At 36.1% G+C, this 26838-nt stretch overlaps 2 protein-coding genes across 12 annotated transcripts; both read right to left on the minus strand.

The window, feature by feature from the left end:
* Positions 1-212: 212 nt before the first annotated feature.
* Positions 213-14501, minus strand: LOC127953758 (zinc phosphodiesterase ELAC protein 2-like). 3 transcript variants are annotated; one of them, XM_052553046.1, is made up of 25 exons: positions 14442-14501; positions 14101-14328; positions 12970-13020; positions 12779-12849; positions 12510-12574; positions 12319-12376; positions 11246-11314; positions 10976-11092; positions 9971-10026; positions 9791-9849; positions 9626-9698; positions 9436-9548; positions 9264-9362; positions 9047-9185; positions 8092-8177; positions 7733-7854; positions 7307-7397; positions 6618-6756; positions 6024-6062; positions 5823-5932; positions 5593-5692; positions 4891-5011; positions 3432-3510; positions 2179-2323; positions 213-1057 (listed from the first exon to the last, which is right to left on the minus strand). In XM_052553046.1, exons 2-25 carry the CDS (start codon positions 14277-14279, stop codon positions 815-817), a joined length of 2424 nt encoding a protein of 807 aa, XP_052409006.1. In that variant the 5' UTR covers positions 14280-14328; positions 14442-14501; the 3' UTR covers positions 213-814. The 3 variants fall into 3 exon arrangements, with proteins under 3 accessions (XP_052409006.1, XP_052409005.1, XP_052409004.1); XM_052553045.1 differs by having other exon boundaries at positions 10976-11089; positions 14101-14470; XM_052553044.1 differs by lacking the exon at positions 14442-14501 and having other exon boundaries at positions 14101-14435.
* A 1297-nt stretch (positions 14502-15798) lies between these two features.
* On the minus strand, positions 15799-26683 carry LOC127953277 (dual specificity mitogen-activated protein kinase kinase 4). Of its 9 annotated transcripts, XM_052552296.1 has the most exons (14): positions 26418-26657; positions 24907-24942; positions 23306-23338; positions 21545-21562; positions 20978-21080; positions 20706-20880; positions 20458-20577; positions 20250-20369; positions 20112-20163; positions 19895-20022; positions 17648-17725; positions 17425-17573; positions 17152-17197; positions 15799-16414 (listed from the first exon to the last, which is right to left on the minus strand). In XM_052552296.1, the coding sequence occupies exons 1-14, from the start codon at positions 26518-26520 to the stop codon at positions 16301-16303; spliced, it is 1275 nt and encodes a 424-aa protein (XP_052408256.1). In that variant the 5' UTR covers positions 26521-26657; the 3' UTR covers positions 15799-16300. The 9 variants fall into 9 exon arrangements, with proteins under 9 accessions (XP_052408256.1, XP_052408258.1, XP_052408257.1 ...); XM_052552298.1 differs by lacking the exon at positions 24907-24942 and having other exon boundaries at positions 26418-26656; XM_052552297.1 differs by lacking the exon at positions 21545-21562 and having other exon boundaries at positions 26418-26656.
* Positions 26684-26838: the final 155 nt, after the last annotated feature.

The following is a 26838-nucleotide window of genomic DNA, read 5'->3' on the forward strand; positions in this document are numbered from 1 at the left end:
CTATATTTAGTCTAAAAATCCTTATATATATATATATATATATATATATATATATATATATATATATATATATATATATATATATATATATATATATATATACACTTTTTTTTTTCTTTTTTTTCTGAAGATGAACAATGAAGTGTTTGCACAGGCAGTGCTAACAAAATTGGGCAATGGGCAGTGAAAATAATTACAATAATGACAAACAGTTATCCATGTTTGTTTATTTCCTTAAAATAATTAGAAAAGCCTAATTTGATCAGCCATTTCATAAAACAAAATAGAATTAAATATTTCATTCAGAAATCTAGCACTTTTCACACCACTGCACTCAGTTTACTCACAAAAATAACCCCAAAAAACTACTTGATTCAAACTAAACTGAAAAGCTGCGTCAGTCCCAAATAAAAATTCCAAACCTAACATCTTCCTTCAGTTCTGAAATGTTTCTGTTTCAGGTTTAAAGAGGCTGGAGGGCCAAACTTAACATAGCAAACGTTCAAAGGTTTAAGGTAGTGTACTTTCCCACTATCACTTCAGTCAAACCTGCAGCTTTAATCAAATCGATCGCAGCGGGACTGACTCCAGATCTGATCCCAGCCAGGAACCAATATGCTGTATTTCAGATTTGGCTTGAATCTCAGATTTATCTCCAGCTGCTTTAATCTCATCCTTTCCAGTTAGACTCTGCAGACTTCTACCCAACATGAACTTTGTGATGTACATTTTAAGATCATATTGTTTCAGTTTTTCCCAAGCCTGCCTTCTGATTGGTTGGGCTGGTCTAACCTTCACCCTGATTGGTTCCCCATCAGTTCGTCTTAAGTCGTTTGATGACTGCTTCCTGGTTGAGGTCATCTTGCTCTCTCTTGGCACCTTTGCTCGTCTCATCAGGTTGTCGGCTCGTTCCAGACTCTCCATTAGATGGAGGCTCAGCGGTCTTCTTCATCTCTCTCCTTTCTCTCCTCTCCTCCATCTCTTCAATCTCCTCTGCAAACAATGCCTTCAGAGGCCGAATGAGCCGTGGAAGCATCTGGAAATCTCCAAATCGGATCTGTAAGCACAAGAAAATAGCATATCAAACTTCACATTTGATTATGAATGCATAAAGAACTTCTGAACTATGAAAGTGAGGTGAGAACGAAAAAGAAATAAAGGGAAGGAGTAAAGGAGATGGCATTATTTAAGTAAGAAATGTTGTGAGAATGTAATTTAGGAAGTAAGGAATTAAATAACGGATGGAAATGAGAAACATAAGGAAGTATGAAAGGAAGGACAGCAGGAGCAAAGCATGCAAGTCATTAAGGAAGTAACTAAGGAAGGAAGGGAGGAGGAAAATAACTAAGGGTGGAATGATAAGCATGGAAGGATATAAGTATTAGAGGAAGCAACTGAGAAAAGAAGGATGCAAGGAAGGAAACAACTAGGGATGGAAGTAAGGAGGAACATTTCAAAGGAAGGAAAAAAGGATGGAAGTAACTAAGGAAGTTAAAATAGGATGGATGGAGGTAAATAAAGGAGGAAGAAAGCAAGAAAGGATATAAGTAATGGAGGAAGTAACAGAAAAAATGACACAAGGAAGGAAGGAAATAAGGAGGAAAATAACTAAGGAAATAAGGAAGGAACGAAAGATGGATGGAAGTACTGCAGGAAGTAAATAAGGAAGGTAAGAATTATGCAAGTAAAAAAGAAAATAACTAAGGAATAAAGCAAAGGAGGATGCAAGTAATGAATTACTGAGAAAAGGCAAGGAAGGAAAAAACTAAGGATGTATGTATGGAGGATTATAGGAAGGAATAAAAGGATAGATGGAAGTAATATAGGAAGTAATTGAGGAAAAACCTTAAGGATGTATAAATTTTTTAAGGTGTCGTTGTTACACATTTGACGTACTTAATATTATAAAAATAATAATTAAATATGCATAATTACATGCAAATAACCCAAACCCTAACCATATAATGAGTACACTTAGTTATTTATTTTTTACTGTAACAAGGACACCGTAAAATAAAGTGTAACCGAAAGTAAATAGGGAAATACCTAAGGAATGAATTATGATAGTGTGGAAAGATTCAAGTAATGAAGAAACTGAAGAAGTACATACGAAAGGATGCTTTTTTTTATTTAAGATAGAAAGAATTAGTTGTGAGTTTTATGTGGGAACATCCTCACCCTCATGTGGTCGAAGGAGATCCCCACTTTGCCGTTGAAGTCGTCACTGAAGAGAGGGATCTTGGCGTACCTCTGACTGAAGTGGTTCAACACGATGAACTCCGCGTTCATCTTCATCCCAACGCCGATAGCCTGAGACGTGGTGCTGGAAAGAGTTTCAGATACAAACAAATCACTGACAATCACAATCCAAACCCTAAACCTGAGGCTGAACATCTGGGAATGCTGTGTTGCAGTATTAATCTGTTTTCCTCAACCATTTCTCATGTTCGAGGGCTGAAGTAGGAATCTGTTTTCTACAAAGCCTGCAACACAGACCTGTACATTTGTGAATTTCAGCTGATAAAGCTAAACCGACCCTTCAGCAATCTGGAAGACGCTCTCCACACTCTCAGGCAATCAATTCCTCGCTGAAACCCAAATGAATCGCCCACAAAATCTCCAATCGATTTAGCTCAGAAGCTCTCAGCGTTATTCAGCTCTTAAATTGGAAAGAGCCGCAGTGTGAGACACAGAGCAGTTCATTCATGGACCCAGCGCCTGAGAACTCCAGCAGACGACAAGAAACCCAATCAATGCTCATCTGAGAGGAGAATCCCACAACTTCAAGAGAGACCCGCTAGAAATGAGGAAGCACATTATCCACTGGGAAAGCTGACCACTTTCAATGCAGATTTTCTCCCTCTGCCTGCAATTTTTTAGCTCCCAAATCAAAAGGTGGTTTCATGTTCTTGTTTGTTTTGTTAGTTCGTAAATAGCCAATACAAATCTCTTCACTCAAGACACGAGCTGTCCGATAAGAGCTGTTGATTAACTATTGCATGATTTATGGAGGAGAGCTCATGCTGAAATGCATTCATTGCATTGGAAGTTGATGGAAATTGTGCCACAATTAATTACTTATTTTATATGTGAATTAGAGCTCAAAATTTCAAAGGTGGTAAGAGTTTTTTTTTTTTTTACACAATACAAAATTTTTTTCAGAAGAACTACTTTCTACTTGAATATATTTTAAGCTATATTTATTTTAGAATATATTTCATTTTATTTTAATGCAATTTATTCCTTTTAACAATTTAAGTTTGCCTCATTTTTAAAGTTTGCAATATTGGTTCTGTTATTTTACTATTAAATACAGTGAAGCTGCTTTTAAACAACCTGTATTGTATAAAGCGCTGCATAAATAAAGGCCACTTGACAAACACTACAAGAAAACTTCATTAAAACACTTTATTGACCCTGTGTTCATGTACCTGTGTCTCTTCTCACATGCTTCTTCTTCCATCCCGTCCTCCAGTGTGGCTTCATGAATCAAAAGTGTTGCATTCTTGCCTGAGAGCAAACCAAGAGATGAATTAAACTCTCCCCACCACACACACACACACACACACAGATAAATTACAGCTGACATGCTGTTCCCTCTTTCCCCCCATTGTAAAACACACACCAGTGCACACTCTGTTTCTAGAAATCCATCACCAGAACTGAGACAACAAAGGCCTTTCCTAATGAGACGAGCGGACCGAACCATCTCCGGATTCAGGAGGGGAGCTCGGTTCAGGCTGAATGCCCTCCATCACTGCCGGACTCCCTCAGGAGCCATTAAAGAGGTTTCTGTGACTAGGAGAACAGCGCTGGAGTGATCGATTACGTTGCTGATAAAGACGGGAAGCAGCATTTAAACGCAGGCTTCGTTCGTATCGATCCGCGAGTCACTATAGAGATTCAGGAGCAATTACAGACTCTCTCTTTCCTGCTGGGCCTTTAATGACCAGGTGCTGAAAATTTTGAGGCAAAACTCTGTGGAAATAGACAACGTTTGGTTTGTCCGAAAGTCCAGACTGAAAATATGCAACTATAAATATTACAGCAAGGAAAAGATTGCGCATCTTAAATGAACGAATGAGTGAGAGTTTGAGAGTGTTTGGGTTGACTCATCCTGTCAAAAGAATTTGCTGGCTCCCTTTTCACCTCAGAATCAATAATGAGAGAGATTTAGATAGGTCAAGTGCAAAGATCGCAAGTGTAGCTATTCGGACAAGGCAAAAATCTCATTCAATTTACTGCAAAATAATGAGAAATTATTTAGGTAACGTTTTCAAGTAAAGCCCTATTGGTTAACATTGATTAATGTTTTGACTAACAATGAGCGAAACATTGAATTTAGATTATTTTTTTGTGTTATTTTAGTATCACTAAGACACACTTACAGATTTTATTAATATTGTGAATATGTGTTTATTTTTATTTTTTGTTGCATTTGTCCGTTTTTATATTTTATTTCATATCAAATTGTTAATTCATAAATGAACAGATACGACTTTTGATTTTAACGGCATATTACTGAATGTTAATAGAATATTAGTAAATGCTGAAAGAAATCAATTAAAAAAAGATCGATAAATGCTTTAGAAGTATTTTTATTTACAATTCACAATAACTAATGTAGTTAAGTAATGTTAGCCATTTCCTAATTTAAAAAGTGTAACAGCTTTTATTAAAAATATATATTTTGGTTATAATGTCATGAATCATCAATGAGGAAAATAAAATTAACATTTATTAACTCAAACATTAAAGCATCAGTGCATATGTTCTAACAACTATAACATTTGAAAGGCAACTTTTAGCCAGTTTTACCTTTTCAACTATGTACAGTACATGTGTACAAAGTGATCATAGTGTGTGTGTGTGTGTGTGTGTGTGTTTTACCCATATTAACGACAGCATCGCAGGGCATGGTGTCTCCAGAGAACACGAGCTGCCATCCAGACTGATGCGTCAAGCTGCAGGCGAACGCGTTCTTACAGTGACGAACATAACACGTCTGAAACTACACAATCAGGACAGAACGAGAGGTTTCAGAAGCTATAGATCACAACACGCTCATGCACTCTTCATTCAGTACGGACAGACCTTAATCTGAAGGGCATGCTATCAGATATTTAAAGATTTACTAATAATACTTTGTTTTTAAATATAACAGGAACAAAAACAAAAAATGTATTGCTTCTCTGAGTGAATATGGCAATTGATATTTGATTAAAGTACTTTTGATTAATCATTACATTGGTGCATGTAAATAAATGATAACATATCGAATCCAGCTACTTTTTATGTTACTTTTTGCATTAAACATTTTGCAATTCACATGTTTGGCTGGAAGCCTGGTTGATAAAATAAATACTTTCAGAGCAATAGATATCATGATACACACTGGATGATAGCCAAAAGAATACATACATACATACACACATATATATATATATATATATATATATATATATATATATATATATATATATATATATATATATATATATATATATATATATATATATATATATATATATATATGTGTGTGTATATACATGTGTGTGTGTTTGTGTATAAAATGGCACAGTCCATACAGACCTTGACCAGGTCATTCTTCTTCAGAACAGCCTGAATTAAAGATCTGGTCTTGACTTTGGGGATCTCTGCGCCATCACACAGAAACTTTGATGGGATAATACTGGAACGATTACAAACAAAAGTGGTAAGTGTCTAGGACCAACTTCATTTACTTCAGTTGTAAGAATTCTATGTTCTCACAGAATGCTAGAAAATAAAGATAAAGGTAGAAGGTAATTTTTCTCTCGTACTTGATGTGGCTGAGGATCTGCTGGCAGTGATCGTGATACTGGTTCAACCACGTCATGATCTGCACAGGAGCGATCAGGTACACGGGACTCAACGCTTTACCTAGACTGTTCTGCATCACACAAGACGCCAGGATCAGTGAAATAATGCATACGCATGATCAACAAATAATGAAACGTATATGCAAATAGATGTATGCATACCAGAGCTCGCTCTCGCTCCAATAATAACTGAATCAAACCCTGTGTGAACAACAAAACACACAGCAATCAACAGTCAGCAGAGCACGAAATAACACTCTAGATTATTATTTAACAGTACTTATTATAAAACGAGTAGCTCTGGTCCTTGATTCTGATTCGCTGAGATGTTCAAAGCTGTTGTAAATTACTCTCCAAACATACACCTTTGTTTACGCTTGTGTGTTGCTCAGCAAGTAATTTATTGCAACCGCAACCGTTTCTGAGGAACTACATTGTTTGGAGGAAGAATAACGGTTTTATTATCATTACACTTTATTTGCTCGGTTTTATTTTGTGAAACCTAACCGCGTCATGCCTAACGCCCCTTAGCTTTTATAAAGTCACTGTAAACCACAGCATTTTGCGGCTTAATGCATTATTAAGGATTTATCACACAGCGCTATGATTCAGACTGGTTGATTCTGTGATTAAGTGTTTAAGCATAATGACACTAAACTTTATTTGGGATGATGTATAGTCAGATAATCTGGTTTACTGCATGTACAGTCACCTCATTGCACATTATCTTGTCAGGCGTGTTTGTGAAGCTCCTACCGTGTGATGATCTGCGTGGAGGTGTGACACAAAGACAGTAGAGAGTCTGGAGAGGATCTCGTCCACGTCATCGCCGTAATGACGACACAACTGACCAAACGTTCCCTCGCCACAATCCAGCAGCAGCGACTGAGATGAGCTGAGGAGCAGAGACATGTTTAGACATACTTCACTCATTATAGGGATGTAACGATTCACGGTTTGACCATAAATCATGATACAGTTCTCCACGGTTAGGATTACAGTTTCATATTTTAATTATCATTAAACCGTATTACTGCGATTTGAACAACTGAGGATTAATAAATTCTGTCCAGCATAAAGCACAATCTGATGTGCGCACATTACAAAGAGTACTACGTTTTGTGTGAAAACCGGGCGGAAAAGCTGTGAGGTTTTAAAAGAGCGCTAAAGGAATTATACAAATTAATGTGATTCTGCTGTTCCATAAGCGCCACCTTGTGGCTTTACAGAGAGTTACGTTTACATGCAGCGCGAGTGCAGTATTTTGTCTGGGCATTAAATGGACCAAATTTGCATGCCCTGGTGTACATTTTGACTGGTTGATGAAAAACAAGCTTTCTACACATTTTAACAATTCAAATAACATATCTTTATGGCGCAGATAAAATACACAATTTATTAAATCAATTATCATTTTGGCTGCCATTTTTGATTTTTTTTATTACCTGATGTTCACTAAAGTTCCACTGACGTTTCTGATCTTCATCGGCAGAGACGAGCCGGTGCCCAAAAACACAATCTCAGGAAACTTCTCACCTTTACCAAAAAATGAACAACAAATTAAAAACATCATAAACATCTAAGAATACAGAAGAAAATCAGCCCACGCTCCCTCTGCGAGAGCTCAGATATTTTACAGTTCATCATATTATGATCATTTTCCAGACTTTAGAAACACATATCCTTCAATCGGAGGCATCTGAGACAGATACAGTACAGAGTGAAAGTGAGAAGTGAAGAAAGTTTCACTCTGAGGAAATTAAATGTCAGGCTGTGGACGTGTTCTTGTGTTTCTGCTCTTCTAATTCGATACTTTCATCCCATCCATCCCTCTCTCTCTCTCTCTGTCTCTGATTCGGTAGAAAGCTCACCAGACGAGGAGACGGACGCAGCCGCCTGGAACTTCCTGCATTCCTCCACTTCCTCTAAAAACTTTGGCACTTCGGCTGCTTCCTTCACAAACTCCTCATAGTCGCAGGACGGGATGGCATCTCTACACACACACACACACACATACGAGAAAAGTTCCTCAAATAAGATCAAGTCTGGCATTTCTAAGAACTTTCTAAGAACCAGTTTGTTGAAGCTGAAAAAGAAAATCAAACTCATAATTTTTGTTTCAAGCTGTTAGCTTACACAACAAGCTTGTGTGTTTCAGTTTAATGAGGGCCACAATAAAACTGTCAATTAATACTGTACTTCTACATAGCGTCTGTTGACCTGAACTGACCTTTGCCACTCCAGTCTGGGCCGAAGCTGAAACTTCATCAGACACTCGGCTCTGACGTTAGGAACACGGAGAGAAGCCGGAGGCTCCTACAACAACAACAAACACCATGAGGAATGAATCTTTCCTTACAGATTGGGGGGGGGGGGGGGGTGTTAAAACACCTTTAACCATTAATTAAACTAGAAATAATACATATGTATGTATGTATGTATATATATATAGAGAGAGAGAGAGAGAACTAGAAGAAAATATATTTATTTTTTGTAATTTAGTAAAAAAAAAGTATATTAAGAATAAGCATAAAAAATACATGATATATTAAATAAGAGACCATTTAATATTACATTAAAAATAAATTTTATATTAATTTAGCAGAGTTCAGTTTATTTATTAAATCAATAAAATAAAATACAAAACATAAAAATAATAAAATTTGAAAATAATGTAAAAAAAATCTAAAATCTAAAAAAAAATCTAAATCAAACTTATCTGTAACAGAGACTGTCATATTAAATACAGTTTTACAAATGCATTAAATATGGAATTAAATTTGAAATTATTAAATGAACAAAATGGGGAAAAAAAATATTAAATTACATTTAAAATTTTGAAAAAAAAATTGAAAAAACAAACAAAATAGTATTAATAAATGTATTCAAATACATGAGAATAAAATGACAAATAATCAAATATATAAGTTTCTTCTGGAAATAACTAAAAGATACATTTTAAAAGTTAAATTAAAATGTGCTAAATAATAATAACAATAATAAATGAAATTAATAAATCAAACCACACACTAAAAAAAAAAAATAGCAACGGTCTAAATTTAGCTGTAACCGACACTATTTCATATTAAATTAGCCTACAGTATGGAATTAAATGAGTGAGACTGTAATAGTTAAAGACACTTTAAATGAATAAAAGTGGCAGGAGTGAATGAGAGGTGCTGTACTCTGGTCTTGTAGAGTTTGAGCGGAGGGAAGATCTCAGGATGGATGAGGTTGAGCTGCGTCTGGAGTTTGTGACTGCGGGTGTTGTGCGGCGTGAACGTCTGCTCGTTCATCACCAGATGCTCAGTGCTGCTGGGAAACCTGAGACACGACAGATGCATCACACACACACAGCTCACGATCAGATCTGAGTGTGAGATCGCTGTTCTCCAGCTGTACCTCTCCATCCAGCTCTTGTACTCGTCCGTGTCCAGCACTGACTCCGGCGTCATGTGAACCACGAGAGCCGCACAATCCTCCGCTCCGCCCGTCTGATACCTGCACACATCACAACAGGAGATGTGTAGAGAGAGAAACAGGCCTCGTCTCTCTACGGGACACACCTGCTCACCTTCGGAAGACGTGATTGGTGCAGAGCGGCCGTATGAAGTCCTCTGACGGACAGTCGACGACTATGAACACAGGCCCGGGATCAGCCGGAGTGCACAGCTCCTCGGGTCGGATCTGAAACACACGCTGCACGGTGAGCTGGGAAACCGGCAGATCTTACACTCTTCAGATCAGCAGGAGTGAAAAATCACCTCTTTTCCATCGTGCGTCACAGTTTTTCCAGCTTTCAGAGCTTCGATGATGGGCCCGATGGCTGCTGTTCCTCTGCAGATGATGCAGAAACAGAAGTGATGCTCTAAAGTGTGTGTTTGTGTGTTATAGTTCAGTCCTGAAACCATCAGATGTCAGACACTTACACCGGCAGGCCCATCTCTTTAGCTTTCAGTGCCATGAAGTTCCCTTTCTTTGAGTGCAACTGAAGGAATATTAGAAAGAAAGGATGGTTTTGAGCATCGTGTATGATCTTAAAGGGGAAAAGACACATTTATACTCATGTGTTCAGAGAAATGTGGCACATTCAGATGGTTTCTGCTCACCTTACACACGTAAGCCACCGCGAGAGAAGAATCTCTAGTAATCTTTTCTCTGCCTTCTGTGGAGAGGAAAAAAAGAAATAAATGAGTTCTGCCTCTTCTTCTCTTAAAGTGCAAAAACATGAAACGTAAATACTAATGTTTTGTGAAATGTAGACAAATTTCTTTTTTTTTTTTATGAATGAAATATGAAGTTAAAATGCATTTTTTTATTATTTAACTCAATATGTATCAATAGATCTTGTTCAAATGCAATACAAATTATTTTAATTTTATTATTATTAAATTGATCAACACAAACCATGCATTTCAAATGTTGTAGTACATTTTTTTAAATATATATTATTTTAACAAGACAAAATATGAAAGCATAATATAATGCACAAAAAAAATCATACTGAAAAAAACACTATGTAATTCAAATGCAACATTTATTATTATTTTCCCTTTTCAGAAAATCTAACAATATAATGGACTAAATTAACATTAAATTTATTAAATTATTAATTGTAACAAAATGATTTTATTTATTATCATTATAACATTATTTAATAGTAAAACAAATAAAATAAGTAATAAATATATTTGAATAAAACATACATTAAAAATTTCCCCTTTAAAGGACACAGTTAGTGATTTCAGTCCATGTCTTTGGTCATATAGACCCAGCAGTGTCTTGTGTGTACTTGTTTTTCTATTCTGGTGGGGACTTAAACCTGAATACACACAGACTCATGGGGACTCGTGTCACGTTGGGGACCTAAATTGAGGTCCCCACGGGTAAACAAGCTAATAAATTACAGAGAATGAAGTTTCTTGAAAATCAAAAAATGCAGAAAGTTTCCTGTGAGGGTTAGGTTTAGGAGTAGGGTTGGTGTAGGGAGATAGAAAATACGGTCTGTACAGTATAAAAACCATTACACCTATGGAGAGTCCCCACAAGGATAGCTGACCAGACGTGTGTGTGTGTGTGTGTGCGCGTGTGTTGTCTGGCCTGGACTGGCTGACCCTGACTCTCCTCCAGATCGTCCCGTGTCGTGAGCGCCCTCTTCTGACGGCTGTTAGGACTGCTGCTGCGTCCAGAGCCTGGAGAACAGCCGCCGGCCTCCGCCTTACGCTCAGCTGCTTTAAACATTCACAGTCGAGAGCAGTGTACAAGCCACACACACACACACACACAAAGCACACGTTCTCAAAGCAAATACACTCTACATCCTTTATGTCAATGTTTTTAAACGTTCATGGTGGAAACCAGGGAATAAATGAGGTGACACTCACAGAAGAGAGGTACTTGACTGACGGTCATCGTGTCGTCTTTATATTGAGCTTCTGTATACGGTCTGACAGCTGCAGACAGAAACAAAACAATCAATCCGTCTTATTTTAGTATTAGTGATACACTATTAGAGCATTTATATATGAACCATGACAGCTTTTATTTTTATAGTTTCACTTTTAATTTTAGTTTCATTTAAATAAGTTTATGTCCTTTTTATTATGTACTCTTTTTTTGGCGGGGGGGGGGGGGGGGGTGCTTTTTGTTTTCAATTTAAGTTTATTTTAAATTGACTTGAGTTAAATTACGGTACGTTATATTAAGTTAAGCTGAGTTTACTTTAAATTGAGATAAGTTGTTTAATTTAAAACAAGGTTTGAAAGTAGTTAAATTTAGTCAAGTTCAGTTAAGTTTCATTTAAATTTAGTTGTTTATGACGAGTTGGGCTGAGCTGAATTTAAGTACGTTTAGCTTTTTTAATTTCAGTTGAGCTGAGATCAATTTAAATTGAGTTCATTTTAGTCAAGTTCAGTTAAGTTTAATGCAAATGAAGTATAATTTAAATTAAGTTGAGATATGTTTATGATGAGTTGAGCTGATTTTAAGTAAGTTTAATTTAGCTTAAGTTTAGTTAAGTTGAGCTGAGATAAATTTAAATTGAGTTCATTTTAGTCAAGTTCAGTTTAGCTTAGTTTATTTCATTTAAACCAAATTAAGTTTAATTTAAATTGATTTGAATTGTTTAATTTAAAAATCAGTTAAGTTTCATTAAAACTAAGTTTGATTTAAATTGAGTTGAGATATGTCTATGAAGAGTTGAGCTGATTTTAAGCAAGTTTAATTTAGCTTATTTAAGTTTAGTCGAGCAGAGCCGAGTTAAGTTAAATTGAGTTGAGTTAAGGTTTAATGTTACCTTAAGTTTGCTTAGTTTACGTTTTTCATCTGATATATGGCATCTTATTTATTTCAGATTTATTGCAATAAGCAAAAATGATTTACAATAGATTTAGTTGTTGTTTTAGTAACAGTAATAGCACTGGCTGTAATCCATAGAGAGGATAATGGTGGGCTTTACCAAGTTTAATGTCTTCCAGCTGTCCTGAAAACACTCGTATGGCTTGTAAATATTTATCCTAAAACAACAAAACACAATTCAGTGAGACACTGCAAGAAAATTAACAATAGTCAAAGATTTCGGAGAGTTTTTTGTAGTGAGAAAGACACAAAGATCTGCATTAAATGCAGTGTAGTGTTGACAGACAGTACCAGCTGCGGGGGTCCTGACAGGACACACTGAGGGACTCCAGTGTCTTTGAGGGTCAGGATCATGCCTGCACACACAAAACACAGAACGAAGCCGTCACACAGTGAACCGAGCAAACACACACAGTCTCTAATCATGGGAGGAAACATGGATTGTGAACGGCTGCAGATCAGACAGAAAGCTTTTCAATCGGCTTCATAAACAGCAATGAAAGAGGCATTACTTGTACAGAGAAAGCTTCAGATGCAGCAGAATAAAGTCCCAGTCTGACCTGATAAACCGCCGACCGTCTCCCAGCTCATCCTGGTGAGGAAGATGTTGTCCAAGCGTGCAATTTTTAATCTGCACTCAAACAGAAACAATTTACAATCTGCACACACAGTTCACCAAACGCTTGTTTTGCTCTCTGATCAGATCTTTAGAAGAGGTCAAGGAGTAAAACAGTGATCGTTTATCTCTTACTTGTGTTCCTGCATCAGTCTCTGTGTTCCTTCACCACAGTTAAACAGATACCTGCATATGAAAGACATGCTTTATTAATAAGACCGTGGAATAACTTCCATCTACAAACATTAAATACTGCTTAGACAGCGAGTGGTGCATGCATATTAAGATAGGACTGTAATCAAATAAATAAATGTATATACTCATCAAGCAGATGCTTTTAGCAAAGACAGATAAATGAGTCAAGAGTTTCATGTTTTGTTTTTAAATAAAATAAATAGTAGGTGATTTTATAAATTAAAAAAAGTTAAATAATAATCAAATAACTTTATGATATATCATTTACAGCTACTAGCTAGCACTGAGCTTCTGTAAAAACCTTTAAAATCATTCCTTAACTTAAATACTCACATTTTTATAAGTTTAGCAGTAAATTCTTTCGAAGTATCATTGTACATTTCATGTTCATGAGTTTGATTTATTTTAATGAAAGTATATAAACTGTATATTTCATATAACGTTAATAATGCATGTTTATAAAGTACTGATTTACTAATAAGCATTACATAATGTGATCATGTTTGCTCTATTAATTTTATACAGCATAATAACTATTATTATTAATTATTATTAAGCATTTAATGTTCTATATTTCTTTATTTATTAGTAACATTGGATTATCAATTTCCTTAATTTATGTATTCATTAATTATACACCAAATATTATACATACTACTTAGATGTTCAGTGATTACATAATAAATACATAATATATACGCAGTAAACACACATGTATTATGTGAACAAATTTTTTTATCTTGGATGTGATTAATCGTTTGACAGCATTATTAATCATCTATTTGTTAATGCATGCAATGCATACTTCTGTTTATATATATAACTGGTTTGTAAGCATTGCATAAAGTGATAGTTTCTTAATGTTATTAGTCTTATCACGAAAACCCACATTTGTATAATATTTATTATCATTAAGTAATTAAAATTATAATTTGTTTAAATAAGTTGACATGTCATTGAACTATTCACAAATTTCCATATTTTACTCAACGTCAACTAAGCATGCATTAAACCTGGTGAAGGCTGTTCTAAAGTGTGCTATTTGACGGATGTGAGAGGATCAGCGCGCACCTGTTATACTCGGAGAAGACATACAGCGATGCTCCGTTGTCTCGGCTCCCGGCGCCCAGCGCCTGCACGTAGACGGTGGAGGGCCCGTGCAGCTCGCCCTGCCTGCGGCTCTCCTTCAGCTTCACGTGGCGCAGGTGGTCTCTGACAGGTCTGCTCTTCCTGGAGGACTGAGTCTGCATCAGTCTGACGGATCCCTGCAGCGCAGGCTCTTCACACACTCCCAGCGCTCTGAGTGCAGAGAGACGCGCGAGCATAATCCACGCACATCAGAGCGATAAACACAAATATCACAGCCGGTGTGCTGCTCGTTTGTGTACAGGACAGCAGTTTGGAGGACTCACATGTGTGTTGATGATGGACGCGCTTCCGACGCGTGGTGATGACGCTTGACGCACGTAGAAATAGAACTCGCTAGAATGGCGCATACATATTTAGAGCTAATCTAACTAACGTACGCGTTAAAATGGTTGTATGTGTCTAAAATATCTTAAATAGGCGTAGAATCCCTGAAAGTTAGTCAGGGATTATAATTCTTCTATTTTAACTCTTCACTGCGTATTTTTAATTAAATGTCTATTAAAGTTCACCAGTTTGATTGTTCAGATGTGAAACCAGCAATCCGAAATGATTTCAATTCGATGCAAACTTGACTGCGGTTGGTCCATTCTGATTAGCGCTGAGAAAAGTAACAAGTAATTGAGAGCGCTGTCATCTACATCTGTTACTTTTCTCAGCGCTGGTCAGAAGGAACAACCACAGCCGTTCGCGATTGCTGGGAAAGGATATATAAACCATCGTTTAATGGACACTGCTGTAATGCTTTCTCATTTCTATTTTACTTATCAGTTCGGGCTTTTTAAATATATTTGAAGGACTATACTTTAAAGTTGGCAAATCTCTGAAGTAAAACGAAAAAACATCTTGAAATTTGAACATGGAGAAATGGGAAATCAGCTTTCGGAGCCGACAGGCGCCCTCTGGAGGAGAAAAAAATTTGTATCAAAGAAAATTTTTATTTTAAACTCATTAAAATAATGTATTTTTGTTCCAAAATAGTGTAAACGAAATTATATATTTAAAATAATCTGTAATTTTATTCAATAAAGTTAAAAATAGTATCCATATCAAATTATCAACATTGTTATTTTTAACAATGCCATGTTTTAATAATTATTTATATTACGTAAATTATAAATAATGAAAAATAAAGATCTGTATTATAAAAAAAGTGATATAACATTTAAGAATTAAATTATAAAACACTGCATTATTTTAAAATATATTACATTAAAAACATCAAATAAAAATACATTAAATAGCATTTGTATTCACAATATTAATGAAATTATATATAATTTTTATTTATTTAAATATGAACATTGTTTTAATTGTTTATTATATATATATATATATATATATATATATATATATATATATATATAATAAACAATTAAAACAATGTTCATATTTAAATAAATAAAAATTATAATCATATATATTACATTACAAATCTGAAAAAGAGATTTAAAATATAATACTGAAGAATCAAATGATAAAACAAACTTACATTGTAAATCACTCATATTAATATTTAAAAACATCAGTGCAGTAAATAAACAACATATAGAGTCATTATGCAAAATATTAAATTATTTGATAAGATTGGCTACATTCTACAAAGCACCAAACACAGAGTCGTTTCCATATTCCTCAGTTTTATTTATATTATCAGCACATAGTCGTTGTACAGTGAGGATTACAGAAACCCCGGCCACCTCTGCATCATCATTCACCTTTACATACAAAACACGTTTAATATCACATACACGAAGAGGAGGGACGAGACACGAGCAGATTTCCAGTACGTCGAAGGCTTTCCGAATCAAATATTCCACAACTGATTTCAGAAGTATAAATACAATTCCAGGCTTATTTATTATTTCATTATTTAATATCAGTTTAAAATCACTATTCCGCATCCGCGAGATATCAGACCGCCGTCAGACGTGTGTGTTTGCGCTTTACAGGTGTGTGTGTGTGTGTGTGTGTGTGAGAGAGACAGTAAGAGAGAGAGAGAGGGAGGGACGTGGGCTAGGAGGTATTTTACAGTCGAGCTCAAACTGAACGCCGCGGTGCTCTCGTGTACGGTTTCCTGTTTAATACTGCCGTTCTGTGTTTACACCAACGCTTGCGCCCCGTGTCAGTCCACGTACATGGGGGAGCTGGGAGACGCGGGCATCTCGTCCAGGATCTTGCAGACATAGCTGGCCACGTCCACCGAACGCTCCTCGTATATCTGAATGAAGGGATGTTTCTGAGACACAGAGAGAAGTTCACTTTACTTTCATTTCTTTCACTCAACAGCAACCTCTTGAGAGTTTGTGTCCTTTATAATGCACATCTCCAATAACCTGTGCTTTTATCACATTTAAAACAGGCTAAAAACTCCTACACTGACTTACTGTAGCCTCGATAACATATCAATAATCAATATCATATTTATATAAGAGACAAGATTCCCACGTTATGTAAGTGAATAAGATATTAAGAAGTCATTTCTAATTATGCCAAGCTCTATTTTATTGCTATCTGGGAGTAAAATAATGATTATATTAATATTATTAGTAATAATAATAATAATAATAATTTTAAGTCAAAATCTCCCAATAACTAACTACTGGAAAATTCACATATATTTTAATAATAAATTATTATTTTATTTTATTTGAAGAAAATGCTGTCTAAAAGTTCCTCCACCTCTGGATAAATACATTTCCATGGCTTTTTATTTGAACAATGATTTGGTAAACAATTTTGTAAGCAAATTTCTAGCTAATTAAATATTTTATAGCATAATTTGTCATATTTTCTCAGGTCCTAACTATTAGAAATTTCTCTCATATGTCTAGGTTTTCCATAACAGTAGAAACTCTCATTCAACTTTCATGCAAGTAACACTTTTAATATCATAACAAGATATATAAAATATGATGATACAATATAATTGTCATGATATAATATAATAACAAGATGTTCAAAACAGGTACTCACCAGAAGCTCTTTGTACTTTGGCCTTTTTGACTCGTCCTTTGTAAGGCTGTTAGAAATTAAAACAAGAAAAGATTTGATTAAAACCCTTCGGAGTCAGATTGATCATAAACTCAAGTCTGAGCTCTTGCAGTTGCTGTGAATGAGCAGCAGGAGGCGTCGTGTGCGTCATGTGATCACACAATAAATCAGAGTTATTACATCCCGTCTGCTGAGTCAGCAAGCTCTGAGAAAGAGGAAACGCTGGAGAGCTCAGTGTGCGTGTGTGTGTCTCACCACAGGTTGACAAAGTTGATGAATTTTGGGGAGAACTGTCTCTCCTCTGAGCTGCTGAGCTGCGGCGGGTCGCCCTTCACCACCTGCGTCAGCTGATCGAACACGCTGTTCCACTTGGGGTAGGGGAAGCGTCCCGTGGCCAGTTCATACTGAAACAGCATTGCAACACATCAGACACGCACAGAAATCACTTTCAGATCCCATGACAGATCATCATCCTCACCAGGGTGATGCCCAAACTCCAGACGTCTGAGCGCACATCGTAACCCTGTCTGGAAGCGCTGGGGTCTATCCTCTCCGGCTGAGGGACAAACACACACATCAACATCATTATTATTATTATTACTACTGCTATTTAATACTTTCAAACAATTAATCACACCCAAAATATGTTTTTGTTCAGTTAAAATGTATGTAATGCGTCTATACAAATGTATATATATTATAAACACACATGCACGTTATATTTATATATAAAAAATATTCTATTTATATAAAATAAAATGTATACATGAATAGAAATATATACATTTTTTTAACATATGCATATGTGTGTGAGTGTATTTATATATATACATAACAAATATATACATTACACACACATATTACGTAAACAAAAGCTATTAGGAGCAATTGATTGCAATTTATCGTTTGACAGCATTATTATTATTATTATTATTATGCAGCGTTGTTTTTTATTAATAAAAACAATAAATATATTTCATGATTGGAAGTTATATTTATGTAATAAGTAATAATTGAAGTAATAATATTGTTTTGTTTGGATTGATAAAAATAACATTACATTAACATTTTCAAAAATAAAGAAATCAGGAATATTCTGCTTTAATGTGAATGTCTAAATAGAAATACAGTATTATTAATTATTTTACTAATAAAAAGTAATTTCCTAGTGCATGTGATTTAAAAAAATTATTAAATATTATTATTAGATGCTTATTTTATTAAAAAGAAAAATCCTCCATTTCTGATTTTTTTTTCTGTATCAATCAGATATACCTCACACTGTTGAGATTAAATGTTTTATGGATGAAACTATTTCATTTCTTACATTTTGATGCATTTTTTGGCATGGATCAACATGACATGACGTTCTTTTAAATTCAAAAATAATAATAATCATGTTTTTTGTTTTTTTATCTAATTTTCTGGCAAAGAAAATTTCTTCTTGTGACATATAAAGTCCCGTCCTATGAATATTCAAATTCATTCATAAACACATATGATATCTGAGGTTAATTGTGCTAGCATCATGTAGAAAAGCTGAGATCATGGGTTCATTTCTCAGGACACACACACACACACTCCTGATGAACACGTAAGCGTTTAACTGAGGAGTGCTCTTTCAGCACATCAGACTGTCTGTGTCTGACTGTGTCCAGCTGCTTTACAGACCCAAACACCACAAAAACAGATGTGCTCCCGGCACACACTTCCATCAGACGGCAGCAGAGTGTGTGTGTCACATACTAACAGCTGTGCAGCCCAGTCAACACACTGATGATGTCATAATGCAGTGAGGAGACTCTGGGGATGATGATGATGATGATGAGATCACAGCTAAGATTAGAGCATGATATCATCATCAGCAGCAGCAGAGCCACTGCAGAGCGGAGCTTCATTCATGGACACTCCTGCAGTTACATCACTCTACAGCACACACACACACACACACACGCTCCGCTTCAGAACGGATGGCAGGAAATGAATTTTACTGAATTTTATTTTTATTTTTCTGCAAGTACCTTTTTCCCCAATCATTATGAAAACACACACACACGCAATTTGATGTTAAAATGAGTATTATTTTATGTATTTCTGTATTTATTTATTTACATTATTTATATTATTTATATTTTTATTATTATTATTATTATTATTATTATATCTTTTTTTTTTTTTTTTTTACAAAAAATAGCAATGGCATCTTTAAAAAAAAATTGTATTAACATTTATTTTACTTTATTCTATTTTATTTTATTTTTATCTGCAGCACATCGAATGAATCAAAACTGACCAAAAAAGGCATGCATAATGTTACAAAACATTTCTGTTTTTGAAATTTCTGTTCATCGAAGAATCCTGAAAAAACTAAAGTCACATCAAAGTTCATACCATATTAATACGAATCGATTTCGTATCAAAGTTTCATCAAAAATATGAAGCAGCACAATTGTTTTCCACGTTGATGATAATCAGAAATGTTTCTTGAGCAGCACATCATCATATTAGACAGATTTCTGAAGAATCATGCAACACTGAAGACTAGAGCAATGATGCTGAAAATACAGCTTTGCATTACAGGAATAAATGACATCTTGCATACCACTTTTCACTGTATTTTTGGTCAAATAAATGCAACCTTAGTGAGCTAAAAGATTTCAAAATCGTACCAACCTCAAACGTATGAATGGTAGTGGTAATGAATATATAACTGAATAAATCTTACTGCCATGTACGGTCTGCAGCCTGCGTCTCTGGTTTTGGCGATGGAGTCCACCAGCTGTCCGCTGATGCCAAAATCACACAGCTTAATGTTGCCTTTCCTGTCCAGGAGGATATTCGATGGCTTTATGTCTGCGGAGAGAATGGAGCAAAACAGGACTCCATCTAAACCCACTCGAAACATGCAGACAAAAATACACCGCTCTTTCTGCTTCTCTTACCTCTGTGAATAATTTTCAAGTTTTCTTTTAAGTGGTTAAGTGCTTTCACAGTCTGAAACGACAGAAAGACAACACAGCGTTTTAATCAACGCATCACTTAATCGATGCCAACGTGGAGCAAACGAAACGAAAACTCACAACTAATGTTATTTTCCCTAAAATCTCCTCTGGAATCACTTCGTCTAAAGAGGAATAAACGTATTTGTAGAATTTGTCGAAGGAGGTAGACATGAGCTCCATGCATATCCAGCAATCCCCCTGAGGAAGACAGACACAGAGCAAGCGTCTTGAGAAGAAAGGCTCTCTCAGAAAAGCATGAGACGGACAGCAGAGCGGACGGACAAACCTCTCTGAAAAGAGCCCCATAGAACTGGACGATGTAGGGACAGTCGCTGCTCCTCATGACCACATCCAGATCCATCAGCAGCTGCTTCTGTTCGCGCTCGTCCACCGTCGACCGGATCCTCTGCCACACAAACAGAGTCGTGGAAAAGCGTGCATTTTCAACAAGGCTGTGTGCTATATTGATCACACACACACACTTTCAAAGACAACCTAAAGTGTGCGGTCAGTAACTCATGACACGTGTCTCACTTTGACGGCCATGATCTGTCCGCTGGGTTTGTGCGCCATCTTGTTGACGGAGCCGTACGCTCCTCGGCCGATCTCGCCGAGATCCTTCAGGTCTTCGGCTGTGAAGTCCCAGTGCTGCTCGGGAGAGATCTTCAGCTTCCCAGACGACTCGATACTGTGTGTCCGCAGCCGCTCTCTGAAAACACACGCACACACACACACACACACACATGCACGTGAAGAGCGAAAGTTAAACTGTAAGTGTCTCTGGCCATCAGATGCTCTGTACTCACATGTGTGGGTTCTGGAAAGGAAGTCCGGCGGTGTTCAGAGTGATTCTGGAAGTAGGTTTGATCGGAGGATTGGCAAAATTTAACTTGAGGGCTTTACGTTTACCTGACAGAGGAGGAAGAGACCTTCGGGTTAAACATCACAGTCAGGAAACGGCACTTTCACACCCAAACCAACACACTCATGTAGCATGAAGATAAAGTTTGTTCAGGTTGCTGTAGGATGAGATCTCTAACTAAGCCATGGAAGATGTGAGAGACCAAAGTTCACTAGAGACATGCACATCTGAGCACCAGGAGAGGAACCCAAGAGCCAGGTTTCCTGAAGCCATCAGAGCACGCTGAAGCTGTGAAACATCTTCACTGAGGGTGATGTGATGATGGCTTCAGCAAATCTGGCAGCAGAGGACAGCGACTGCAATCTGACATGCACAAACCCTGCGTTTGACCAAATCAGCAAATCTTTCCCAATCTACCTCCACGCCAGACAGACAACAGAGCGGTGAAAAGATCTGATCACATCCGGACACAAAACAGATGATCTGGAACCAAAACTAAAGACGGACTTACCTTCATCACAGACACAACCTAACACAACCCAAACACAAAATCATTCGTGAATCTGATTCGTGCAAACTGTAAGGTTCATGTTGACTACAAGAGGTGCGCTTTTATAAGCACTAAAAATATCCAGCACCAAAATGAAGCCAATGCAACATGAGAGAAACAGTGACGGATTTGTTCAACAGAAACACCAAAACGAAAAATTAGACTTTTATTAGTTAAAAACTGAAAACAATGTTTCCACAATTCATTTTGGTTAATTGAACTCCGTATGCTTGATATTTCACCTTAATACATTAAGTAATTTTACTCTAGAATCAAAAGTTATTTTTTTACTGTGAAAATGCTTCAAAACACATTATCAAAGAAATTAAACGTCACTGTTTCAGTCACTGTTTTTTTCCACCAAATCTCTTTAATCAGAAACAAAAAAAAACTAAACAAAAAACCCGGAAACCACAAATAATATTACTTTTTTATGTTTCTTTATAAAGAAAAATTCATACAAATAAAGAAAAAATAAGATTATTACTGGTTTGTAGGGAAAAATATCGATCAGACTGCGGAATTAATAAAAATGAATATAAATGTGGGCAATCCAGCTAATTTTCATTAAATAATAATTGATTTTTTTCTTATTTCAGTATTTTATCAATGTATTTTGGTCTGTAACTCTAAGCAGCTTTCTATAGATATTAAAATAAAATTCTGAGAAGGGAAAAAGTAATTAGTTTGCCTTTTTTCAGTTTCTTTTCTTTCGCTATAATAATAATAATAATAATAATAATTCACAAGTAATTTCTGTGACTTTTTCTGCTCTTCTCATAACAAACAGATACACATTTAACCTCAATCCACAATTGAGGAAATACGGGACTTTACGGAGTTATCAGTATTTTCTAAAACTATAATTAATGCTTGTGTCTCCATATAATTGCTAACTTGTGAATAAATTCAAATGAAGTAACATGACACAAGAGAAACAAAAACAATGTTAAATTAAAACAAACAACACTTAAGCACCAAAAAGCCCTTCAGATTCATGAAATAACTGGGAAATGAGTGTAAGCTCATCTCCGAGAACTTGAGGACTATTTTCCCTCCACCACAAGAATGTGAGGATCCGAATACCAGAGGAACGGCATTTCTGAAATCTCACGGCATGTGCGTCCATGTCCCAACAAGCTGGTGTTTGTTCGAGATGCTCATGCCAAAACCATCCCAGCAGTGCTCCAACACTAAACAAAATGCAAACCCAAGAAAACAGGAAGACGGCTACAACACCCAAGACAATCCTGACTGCACCGGTTAGTAGAAAGTCATCTAAAACAACAACCAGAGCTTCCATTACTGTATGAGAACCATTGATCAATGCATGCGCGATCATTAAAGAGATCTTGATCAAGTGCAGGCTGATTTTGATCAAATCGACTGTCCAAGAGGGAATCTTTTTATCAATGGAAACTCAAAGTCTTAGACTTGTGCCGATTTCTCACTAAAACCCTCTTTATGTTGTTGTTTCAAAACAGATATATGAACATTTCAGCTACCGAATGGAAATACTGCCTACCAATGTGTTATTTAATGGCTTAAATTACAATATCTAGAGAGAAGGGTGGCTGAAATAATGCTGATATAGACTTAATACAACCTGATGACAAACGTCAGTATGATTTTTGATTTTTTTTAGACCGGCACAAGTCCAGCAGAAACCCATTAGTGTCCCCGAAACCAGCGAACAGACACGTTTCAGAAGGGTTGGCTTACTTTGATGAAGTCCAGACAGGTTTATCTGAAACCCTGGTGGTGAGAAGAACAACGGACACATGGTTTGAACATCTGTTCAAGTCTAACGCTAATTCTGTCATAATCTGCTCTTCATAGCTATGGAGTCTCAATGAAATCCAAGAAAACCAGCTGACGGATCTCACACTGAGCTTCTAGAGCTCGCTCAAACCAAACCTTTGTGCCGGGATGTGCATCAGTGAACCGGGAATCATGGGAAATGTGTGCACATGCAGAAGAGGCTCACACACAACAGCAACCGGAAACCAGCAGAACGTAAAACAAAGGAAAACACCAGACTACGAGAGAGATGAAGGAGGGAAAATCCAAATGAAACGGTTCAGAGAGGGAATATATAAACAGCGGTTGCTCTTGGGAAAACAATTTCACAGGCTCTCACCGTGGTCCGCCATCAGGGAGGATTGTGGGTAAGAAGAGACGAGAGATAAAGGGAGAGAAATATCATGAGGGGAAATATTGAGTTTCATTGCTTAAATACATAGGTATAAAAGAATCCGTCCAGCTCGGCGTTTGGGAACTTCAGACTATGTTGGAGAAAGATTCATGTTAGGTTATTTCAGGACAAATACACTTGGAAAATGTTCACTCGGAAATTGCTACATAGTAACACATTCGAGAGACAGTAGAGAGACAGAACAGAAATAGTATTTTCTTTTAAAACATACTCTTATAATCTTTTTTTTATGACAATAAGGAAGTTTTGCAACACAAAGACATAATGAAGATGATACACGTCTTAGGCAACAAGTTTATCTGAATACAAGAACGCAGAGATGAACTTCATTAATCATGGGTTGATAAATCAGTTTCCTCTTCCCGTGTAAATGTGAAGCCAATGCATAAAGCTTCCCAAGCAAAGCTGAATCACGTCAGACAGCAGTTTCAGGAAATACAGGAACTACGGTGAGATGCAGGAGATTTTGGAGAAGCACAGGAAAATGAGGAAACAGACGAACTAAACAGGTTTCTATTGAGATTCAATCAATCATAGAGTTAAAAATCAATATGGGCATATTCTGTAAAGCTGAAATCAACCCAGAACAGTGTAAAAATGCATTACATAGACAAAAAATAGCAATAAAAATCAGTAAACATGCACCCAGAAATGAATCTAAAAAACAAACGTCAAATTCATATTTCAACCCAAAATCAGGTTTGTGTAGATGTAATTCTATAGCAATTCTCTGTTCTACAGTCATTTCTATTTAATCCCCTTAAAATATAAACATACTTCAATTATTATTATTTAGTTTTTTATTCTGCATGAATTAATAGTAGTATAATATAACCATATTATAAAAACTAGAATGAACAATCACTAATAATGATAAAAAATGTAATAAAAAAGTAATCTTATAGTTCTTATTACTGTACATTAATTTAGATATTAATAAATTAGTAGTACATAAATTGCACTATTGTGTATTTATTAATTAATTACATGATAGTATTTGTCATTTGTAAAATTGTAATAAGATGGCTTCATTTCCTAAAGACAAAACACAATTATATTTTCATACAATGTCCATGTCCAAACTGTTCAATGTAAAGTCAGTAACTACCTGAATCACTCTGAAACCTCCAGCATGAGCTGATGTCTGAAAATCAAAATGAAGTGCATCAGTTTGGAGAGAATAACCCAGGTTTATTAAAGAGGCAACTGAGGTTGGCCTAGCAAATTTGAGAGGAAAACTGACCCATAAGAGATTACAGTTAATGGCACGGTAAAGATATGCAGTTAAATCTCAAAGTGGAACTGAAACATCTTTAATAACAAGACAAACAAAACAGCAATTGTAATGATCTTGGTGATGACTTTATGATAAACACAATTCATGCACATCGTTGTACTTGTTCAAACCTGCAAGCTTTCAGTTACCGGCAACATATCTTTAACCACTTCACCACACCAAGTCCAAAATAACTCATTTAAAGAGTCACATTTTTAGTACTAACTCATTAGAGCTGTCTGTTTTCCACACAGTTCCACATTTGATGTTAAATACAGCAAAGTATCACATTTTCAAGCTGGTTAGTGTCCTAAACTAATCCACATTCTACCTAAAATTTAAAGTGTTGGTATATAATAATCTATTTTAAATGACACATTCTATCATTCATATTCAATCACGAATATATAAAGCTGCAATCGGAGTCTTAAAACTACCCAAATTACAATCCTAAAAACATTTATGCAGTAGTTTGTGTAAAAACTGGGGGCCATAAGATGCCAGTAGGCCCGTGGAAAGGTTTAGAGAGAAATAGTGTAAAACATACAATAATAATAATAATAACTAAATAAAATGAGTGAGTAAATAAAAATTACATTAAAATAAATATGTATGAATGGGTACATACACAATGAACTATATAAGGCGAGGATGATCATATGTTGGGGCCCGTGGCAACTAAAATATTGAGAAGCGCTGGTTTATGACAGATAAGCTTTCAGTGATCTTACGATTTAACAGTGTCGTTTTCTTAATGAAATCATTCTTATTTCTTTGGTCCACAGATAAATCAAATAACATCTAAATATAACCATTTATTAAGAAATGGCTTTTCAATTCCCCCCGAAAAACACTCGCATTTATCTTGAGTTCATTTTAGCATCGTATCGTTAGCCTGTTATCGTTAGCCATCCAGCTAAAAATGTCAACAAACTCCAATGACAGTCGGTAAACGAACAATGACAGAAAACGAATTGATGTAATACTAAAAACGACATGGGCTTGCAAAATATTCAGCTATACATAGGTTACGTAGTAAACAATGTAATATCACGTTAAAAAAATTAAATATTCACGGGCCTGTCAGTGTTTGACTGACGCGGTTAGCCGTGCGGCTAACAGGACGCTTACATTAGAATTAAACCTACTAGTATAAAGCAATTTAACAGCGGTTTCTACGTTAAAACATACAATTCACAGCTTGTAAATCCTAACTGAGATCGATGGCTTAGTTAAAGCTACGGGGCTAGTAATGCAGCGCGATTGAGTCTCATGTGATGCGAGTAAACGGTCGTTGGATCTCATTGTAGGGTGGATGGATGCGCGGTTCGGCGGTGTCTGACCTTGCATGCTGCTCATGGTGCTGATGTGCTGGCTCTGGGTCTGGTGGTGCTGTGCGCTGGAGGCTGATGCAGATGGGGTACTGCTGGGGCTGGACGTCGCCATTTGAGTTTGACTTCCAGCAGCCAGCGCTGGGCTGCAATGCAGATAGACAGACAGCAAAGCAACCTACAGTACTGTAGTGTACTGCACTGAACTGGACTGCACTGCACTGACTGCACTGCGCGCGTGCGCGTTTCTCTCTCTCTCTCTCTCTCTCTCTCTCTCTCTCTCTAGAGTTAATCATGTTTAACACCTCACATTTGAATAGCTCCGCTTACCAAAAAATAGTACAGTTCAAGTTTATTTTTGGGTCCCCAACAAATAGGTAAAAACTATTTTAAATGTTTTATTATATTATACACTATATAAACCATCATCATT

The sequence above is a fragment of the Carassius gibelio genome, chromosome B3 (assembly GCF_023724105.1).
Source record: "Carassius gibelio isolate Cgi1373 ecotype wild population from Czech Republic chromosome B3, carGib1.2-hapl.c, whole genome shotgun sequence".
NCBI lineage: Eukaryota > Metazoa > Chordata > Actinopteri > Cypriniformes > Cyprinidae > Carassius > Carassius gibelio.